The sequence below is a fragment of the Phaseolus vulgaris genome, chromosome 1 (assembly GCF_051622355.1).
Source record: "Phaseolus vulgaris cultivar YP4 chromosome 1, ASM5162235v1, whole genome shotgun sequence".
Taxonomy (NCBI): domain Eukaryota; kingdom Viridiplantae; phylum Streptophyta; class Magnoliopsida; order Fabales; family Fabaceae; genus Phaseolus; species Phaseolus vulgaris.
Genome location: NC_143498.1, coordinates 1,877,064 through 1,885,579, shown reverse-complemented (window position 1 = coordinate 1,885,579; position 8,516 = coordinate 1,877,064). Strand labels below are relative to the sequence as shown.

Sequence of the window (8,516 nt, the reverse complement as noted above, 5' to 3'; positions counted from 1 at the left end):
CACTTTCATTTTCTTCTTCCCAGGGTAGCCGTAACTCTCAGTCTCCAAATCTCCATTCCGTGTGGCACCATTCCAGAATTCCACATCTCTTGATGCTTTATGGTGATCTTGACAACTTGAAGGTAAGTAAAATTTATGGTTTTTGGATATGTGCTTTAATTTTTTATTCGGATTTTCGTTTCCACACTTTATCTATATTATTTCAGATAATGTAATCCGGTAGTTCTATGGAATAAAGAATCTGTATATGTTTTTTCACATTTCAAATTGTGGGATCCGCAAAAATTACGGATTGATGCTTCTGGTAAAATTTTGGATTGGTAGTTTTGGTAATATTTCGAATTGCTATTTATGGTAATATTCTAGATTGATGAATCCGTAGCACATTATTCAATTTCGGATTGATGAATCTGTAGCACATTACTCAATCCCGATTTTCCAGTAACCACAAAAACTTCATAACCACCAATGATTCTAAAAAAACTTAATTCTTATCTCTATAACTCAAACAACACTTCAGCAACGTAACCTACTCCTCCACCTTGCTCCGCACAACTACAAAAACTTTGCACCAACACCTCAGATGCATGAAGAAGATGAACAGTGGCAAAGAAACTCTAGTGTCCCTTTTTAAATAATAGGTCAAGGTCAATTTTGGGATTTTTAAAATTATGGGGGTGCAGGAAGAGGAAACCAAGAAACGTTCCTGAATTTACTCTTTAGGCCCAAGCCCAAAAGAAACGTACCTAAATTTACTCTTTAGGCCCAAACCCAAATTACTTCAGTGTATCTAGCTTTTCTCTTGCGCCCTAAATGGACCATGGAACTTGGATGGTTAATAATTGCTTACAAAATTTGTCTATGAGGAATCATGAAACTTTTTTAAGTGTCAGTGTACATTTTGAATAACTTTTAACGTAACGAAATAAAATAAAAATTGAGCATGTTAAGGTTATGATTGAAACTTCTAAATTTGATTACAACTTGTCAATTTTGTCATGTGTTGAGTTATATATCTATAACATAAGATATAACTTGAAGCTAAAGTTTTCTTTTGAATGATGAACACTTTTTGAAGTTGTTGAAGTTTTATATTTAATTAAAATTATAACAAAAACAACACCGAACGTTGTGGGATACAGATTGCTTGCCACATCAATAAATGTGAACACGACAGTTTCTGATGAACAATGTCAGATTGTTTGTCAAAATGAATTAATTGAGAATTTAGTTTTATCACTTTGTGAAGTCTCCAAGGTGCAGTAATGTTTCTTTGTCATTCACATCATTTTATTGGAGCTAAGTTCGGTTACTTAAAATGTGTACCCTTTTCACTATAATTCTCCAACACGTGCTTAAGAAACTCTAGTCTCAACAAGTCAAATTCTCGAAAACTAGAATACACTTAAATGAAGTCATAATTGAAATAAGTTTTTAAAAAAAGTAGGTTTAGATTGATACAGATAACTATGTGAATATATTTTTTTTTTAATTGAATTAATATGAAATATATATTTCGTAAAACTATTAAGTATTAGTCAAGTTAGATACATGTGCTGTAATCTTACAAAATTTAAATTGTATCAATAGAATATTTATGTTATAATTTAATGGAAATTAAAAATATTTATATGTTTTTGTTAAATTAGAACTTTTTTTATTCATAATATAATTTAACTCATTTGGAAATTTATAATATTTTATATACTGCTCAAACAACTATATTAGATTTTGTATATAGATTACTTAATCAAAATAGTATATTCACATTTTGATAGTGTTGATAGTATATATTATTTTCTCTCTTTCCCTCTTCTTACTATTATTTTTACTTATAGAAAGCACTTGTTATTTTGGTGTTCTCTGTTTATATTCTTTTTTATCATGTAATGTTTACCTTAGAAACTTACATTTACTAGACCCTATTTGGGATGATTTGTTCTTATCACAATAATGTATTGTTGAGTTTTTTTTCCTCTAATAATAATGTTTTCAGATTGTTATTATTATTAACTACTTTGTTCATAATAATTCTACTTGAACTTTTCAAAATTGTCTTTTGTAAGGTTACAGTGTGCTATATTACCAATAATGGCACAACCATGGAACATCTTGAAATAGGAAGTATTATTACTGCTTTTGAACAATTAGAGAGATACTAACATCTACCTTATTTAAAAGGTAAGTTTCTTAGTCTAGAACATCAAGTATAACTAGGTATAGTGGTTTTTAGCTTTAATTGTCACGGTCTCTTCATTGGTTTCCTGCTTTAAATTTGTTTTAGTATTTGTGCCATTGAATTGCCATTGTTGTGTTTTCGATTGTTTGTTAGTTTTTTCGTTTTCTTTCTTCTCCTTACTGACTTAATTTTGCCTTGTTAATAGATGCAAATAGCATAGAATGGTTTCATCATTTGGAAAGGTTCCAACAGAGAGTGATGATGATAATAATAATAGTAAAAAGCATAATATTTGAACTTGCCTCCAAGAATGTCTTACAACATTAGGTATGTAAACACCCTTGACTCATTGGAACATCTTACAACTTTTGATCTGTAATAATAAACTAAAACTATTCCATCTTCAAGGTTTGTTCCATAGCAACAAATGTTCCAATAACATGAAGTTCAAACATTCATCCCTTGTAAAGCTCCACTGTTCAGAAGCTTCATTCCCTCTTCACTCATCTGCTGAACTTCTGAAGGTGATAAAATTCTGATGCATCGGACACAGCCCACAAATTCCCTACACACAAATTCAGATTGCCACATAAGATAACTAGTTGTTTCAAAGGTTCTTAAACACGAAGAATCATTATATTGGTTCAAAAGAATGGCAAGCATATTAAGCCAATGAAAGTATTGAACATCACACATTACAAGAGGTAAGTAAGAAACTTACTCCCAAGGATCATCCCCAACAAGTAGAACATCACTCTCATAATCTACATACACCAATTTCCATCCAGAACCTTTAGTGTCATTCAGCAGACCGTCTAGTCCAAACATGCATTCAATTGCACGGATCAACTCCTCATAGTTCTTGAAAGTAGTCACATCAATTGATCTTCCAACAGAACCGGCCTTTTGCACCTGTCAGAAACCAAAAACCATCATCCCATTCATAATTTAAGATGTTGAACCAAATAATATAGGTGACTAAAAATCAATTAGCACTACCATATATAGTATGAATGCAAATGTGAGAAGAGTTTTTTTTTTTTTACAAACCTTTGTGTAAGTTCTGATGGGAGCAGGTACTTGCTGCCACGAGTTATTCTGTAGAAAGCTGCTTTCATCAAAATCAACATGGCTTGAAGAAGTGCCACCTGAGTTGTCAGGGATGTCTCTGAGAGAAAAGGCGTGTGACTCAGCTAGACTTGCCGAGGTTATTTGAGATTGCACATCCTGGCTTGAACTCAAGTTGCCCACCATGCAATCATTTGGATTCTGAAACTCTCTCTCCTTCATTGCGCAAAACTCATCCAAAATGGTGCTTGAAGTAGAAGGATCAACCACAGTGGTACCTACACTGTTGCTAACATCAACATTGACACAAATCTCACTTTGGTTGTTGCTCTCAGCTGAAAGGTCCCTCAGACTGTTTGGACTTGGCATGCCATTGAGGCCATAAGTCCCTGGCTGACAGATGGAGGTTAGCTGGTCTGTTTGAGACAAAAACTTCAAACTCTTGACATAATGATCCCACACTTCATGATTAGGTAAAGGGTGATTGTGATTCACTACTTGAGGTTGAAGTGAAGTGTGTTCTTGCAACTCAGATAAAGGTCCAGTTGGTCTGTTTGGCATGGCAATAGGTTGGGAGGAAGCATAAGCCATCCATTCATCAATGTCTAGCTGAGGAAGCAGGCCATTCACCATAGCAGTTTCAGCTTGAGTCATGTCAATCATTTGAGGATGGGGCATGGATGATTCTAGCTGAGGTTGCATAGGCCATGGACTAGATTGAGTGAGAGGAGTCTGGTTTTGATTATGGAACGTCAACTGGTTTGCTAGGCCTTGCTGGTTAACAGGATTTGTTGCCATCTTTTCAATGTTGGACCCTTCCATGGAAGGATAGTCAAGCATATGATCAGGTAATACCTCAGGTTCCAACTTAGGCTTGTCAGTAACCATCCCAGAAGGCAGCTCAATTTTGGCAAGAGTATGCAACTTTTCAGGTTGATCATTTCTCAACAGAGATTGCATGTTTAAGGGATTGTGTTGGTCAGGGATAGATTGAGTGTGTAGATTTCTAAGCGGCATGTTCTCTACTGCAAGTGCTGTCTTCATCTCTTGAAAGGGACTTCTTGTAGCAGCAGATTCTTGTTGCATGGCGGATAACAATGCTCCATTGTTGTTAATAACCTGGGGTTTGAAAAGCATTTTCATCAGGTGGTCTGAGTAGAGATTTGGCATTGAGTTTGAGAGCTCCATAGTTCCATTATCTGGAGCTCTCATAAAAGGTCTTCTTAACAAAGTTCCCCACTCATTTTCTGCACCAATAAACACAACTAATCATCAACTGGAAAATTTTCATTTACAAAAGGAAAGAAATATAAGAAAAGAGACTTGCCATAAAATCCAGATTGCAATGGCCGTTTCAGACTTGAAGTCAAAGAAGGAAAGATAAAAAGGCTTTCAGGAGTCTCAATCTCCCAAACACTAACTCTATTCTGTTTATCAACACACCCTGGCTCATCCCACTCCACCTGTTTGCAGAGAAATCATTATGCCAGTTATTTCCAACAAGCATGAGCTCCAATATGCAATATGCTTCATAGAACTTGAGCAGAACTGATTGTACCTGAATATTTCGCCATTTAGAACCAGGCCACCTCAGAGGATCCACATCACTGATGCCAACTATTGTACCCATATATCTGCAGAAAGGTGAAGTATGTGTCAACTTTTCGTGCTTGTTTGGTATTTAACACCCATCACAAAATAGCTGAGAAGCCATATTGGAAATAGCACGATCCAAGCTTTCAGAAAATTACCTGCGCTTACCCGATTCTTCAGTCTCAAACATCATGCCAAATCTCATGCCAACTGAGACCTGAGTCCCTAATACAGCTTTTCTGTATTTAGCCAGCGGAATAACAAATTCTGAAGGACAAGCCCTACAGAGAAGTAGAAGCAAATTATACACAACACAATGCACACAAGCTATATGACCATGTTAGATAGATACCTTGGATTGTAGAAAATAGTGAATGGACTTCGATTGGCAGCTGCATGAGCTGCAGCAGCAAGCACACCAATGTGCATGCTATCAGCAGAAAGCACAGATGATGGCAGTGTTGTTTGTTGACGATTAACACGCCTCACACCAACTCGCAATTGCGATTTTTCATCCCTAGTAACAATGACAACATTTTTAGTATGAACAAAGTTATGAAAGACAAGTAGTCATAACTGAAATCTTTGATGACAAACTAAATTCAATAATTTTCACAATATTTTGGTTCGTTCCGTTATATGGCAATGTCACCACGGAGAAAAGAGAACGTTTTTACAAGAACCCAAAAAAATTCGTATAACACTGTTGTTTTTCCCTTGAAAACAATCATGTCTTCTATATGGTAACATGCAAAAAAAGAATGATGCTTGTAGCCAACAATTACCTGATGAAAAGAACAGAATCACCAGCTCTGAGTCTTTTTGAGCCTACAAACAAACTCCATCCTGTTGTGAGAAGGTGTCTCTTTGGTTGACCTAATAAAAATTGCCAAAAATAAAAGTGAGCCTTTGCAAACAATAAATGCAGTGTCATACACAACCACTCAGGGTTACCATGATGAAAACAGAATTTCCTTAAGCAGAAAGCTGCAAAACCCAACAATAACTTGCAACAAAACAGAAGCACCAAGCGCTTAACATTCATTACTATTTTCTGACCAAGCAAGAGATAGATTTTATTAATAACAAAAGATACTCACCCCTGTAAATATGTCTAAATGTCCAGGTATTATCATGCAAATCTCGAACAACAAGTTCTTGAGTTGGGGGTTGAATTGTGTAATCCTGAAGTGACATAAAATATCAAAAAATGAACATTCAGGTGCCAAATCTTAGCAAGCACAAGAAGAGCATGATTTGCAATCAGCTGGTGCTACACCATACCAATGGAGGAAATAGCTTCTCTGCTGCCCTGCGTGGAACCGAAAAGCCGCCGTGTGTGCTCGTGTCACTGGCAGTCAAAGTTTTGCAGAAGAACTCAGTGGGGTGTTTGCTGTGCTTTAGCCCAAAATCAGATATGGGAAAGGCTTCTCTTTCCTGGCACAGAGAAATCCAAATCCAAATTCAAACTGGGAAGAATGTACACACCACAACCAACCTTCACACTTTCATGTTCAATAAAATAAATTCCAAGATTGAAACTTACAGAATTCAGTGGCTGGAGACTCATTTGAGCATAGATTTCATCTGTCTCCTTGTCTGCCTGTCATAAAATACAGAAAAAAAAGGTAAAATCTTTGTTTGGAGGTATGATGATTTGAATTTGGAATAGGCTTTTGAGGACTAATGCAGGAAGTGGTGAACCAGCACACAACACTCACATGAAGTGTGACATTTTGGACTTGACACAGCAACTGAGATGGAAGATTGGGGTAGTTTGGAATCTGCGACGTTGCTGTTCTTCTAGTAGAAGCCGCCACCTGTTCAAATATTTAGAGAAAGGGGACACACACATGCTTCAGCCAACCAAAACAAACGAAGTCACAATCTTGGCTCAATATACAAAAGAAACTAGTGAGTTAGAGATAAGAGAAAAAGGTTAGAAAGATTAGCACTTAAGAAGAAAACAAGAGATTCATTCACCTGTTCACTGTGTCCCTGAGGAAAGTAAAACACAAGACTTCCAACCTGAGGTAATGAAACAAGAGGGCCTGCACAAGCATGCCATAACTCTGAATTCAAATTCTTTCTGACCCCTGAAAAATTTATAGCATCAAACAAGCATGTCATTAAAATGTAACCAAAAGGTAAAAAAATGATCTTCCAAAAAGAAAAATGAAACAGACCAGAATGTTCCTGCATTTCTTTCAGCAGTTTCATCTCAGCCACCAAAGTTTGACCCCCAACAACCATTCCCCCTCCGGCTCCAGCTCCAGCTCCAACTCCAACTCCTCCAGTTTTAACCTTTTCTTCTACGGAAGCCATCATGGTGTATTCCTATGCTGCACCACTCTCTACGCTTTGAACTTAAACCACAAGAGGAACCTGTGTTTCTACGTCTTCAATTCAGAAGTTGCATCCCCACCAAACAAAAACTCTCCTTTCTCTTCCTTGACTCACCACCATCCCATTAGGAAGAAGAAGCAGAAGAGAAGAGAAGAAGGGTCCACGTTGCTAATATGAGAAGAATCTCATGTGTTGTTGTTCTCTGAGAAAACAAAGAATCCAAGCAAGCTGAAAAAGCAGACCAAAACCTGTGAAAAAGGCACAGTGCAGATCTTTCTTTCAAAGGGTGGGGCTTGACACAAAGCAAGCAAATTAAAGGCCATGAAAGCACGCGGACCTAAGCATGAGTGTGGCTTGTATTATTGGGTTTGATTTGAGTACTACTTGTGCGTGCCTTTTCTTTTCCTTCTTTCTACCTTCAAAAGAAACCAACCTTTCAGTGAAACCACTCAAAACACTGACGCTGATACTGTTCCCTTCTTTCTTTCTCTCTTTTCCATTTCTCAAGCACGAGCACAGGCACCAATGCCAAAAACTAAAACCTCCTTGTCTCTTCTCTCTCACTCTCTCACTCTCACTCTCTCTCCTTGCTTCAAAGAGCAAGTAGTGTGCATGCTACCAAGTCCTACCCTTTGCAGCTTTAAGCTATTTATATCATTTAAATAATTAAGACCAAAACAAAGAACTAGTATACTTGTATTCAATGAAAATCAGAAAAAGTGAAGCTAGTCTATATCAACACGAAAACAAAACAGTACACACTATCACCCTCACTTTAGCTCACACTACCTTTTACATTATTATTCACATTCTTTAACATTTCATTCCACCTTGTTTTTCAGCCATCTATCTATTAATACCACATTATTTCGCCACCAATCTATGCCAAAACACCTCTTTTATTACCTTGTTATTCAGACAGAAACGTTTGTGTGTGTTGTCTTCTGTGGTTTAATGTTATGCAGCAAACATTTATTTTGGAACAAACCAAGTTCAGTTATGTTTTTTATTTGTAAATTAATAATAATAACAAAAATTACGTACAAATATTGTGTAAAACACACTTTTTTTTATTAATGTCCCATTTGGGGTGCTTGAAGAAAAGAAAGATGAAAAAGTAAAGAAATGGAAAATATGATTATAGGGTACATATTATTATTATAAATAAAAAATATTTCTTTTCATTATTTTTGTACTTCTTTCTCTTATTGTCTTTTACCTGTATTTCATTACTATCCCATAAAAGAATTAACTGTTATATTATATTCTAAATGTCTTGTGTACTTTAATCTTTTTATATTCTCCCAAGTGTTGGGTACCTAAATCATAG

The 8,516-nt window shown here is 36.1% G+C and overlaps 1 protein-coding gene across 2 annotated transcripts; it reads right to left on the bottom strand.

The window, feature by feature from the left end:
* Window positions 1-2,441: 2,441 nt before the first annotated feature.
* On the bottom strand, window positions 2,442-7,808 carry MP (Transcriptional factor B3 family protein / auxin-responsive factor AUX/IAA-like protein). 2 transcript variants are annotated; one of them, XM_068619451.2, is made up of 15 exons: window positions 7,524-7,808; window positions 7,027-7,434; window positions 6,824-6,936; window positions 6,562-6,660; window positions 6,387-6,443; window positions 6,125-6,277; window positions 5,941-6,025; window positions 5,626-5,716; window positions 5,193-5,357; window positions 4,999-5,121; window positions 4,806-4,881; window positions 4,575-4,710; window positions 3,230-4,494; window positions 2,901-3,091; window positions 2,442-2,744 (listed from the first exon to the last, which is right to left on the bottom strand). In XM_068619451.2, exons 2-15 carry the CDS (start codon window positions 7,166-7,168, stop codon window positions 2,627-2,629), a joined length of 2,814 nt encoding a protein of 937 aa, XP_068475552.1. In that variant the 5' UTR covers window positions 7,169-7,434; window positions 7,524-7,808; the 3' UTR covers window positions 2,442-2,626. The 2 variants fall into 2 exon arrangements, with proteins under 2 accessions (XP_068475552.1, XP_068475553.1); XM_068619452.2 differs by having other exon boundaries at window positions 7,027-7,414; window positions 7,524-7,806.
* Window positions 7,809-8,516: the final 708 nt, after the last annotated feature.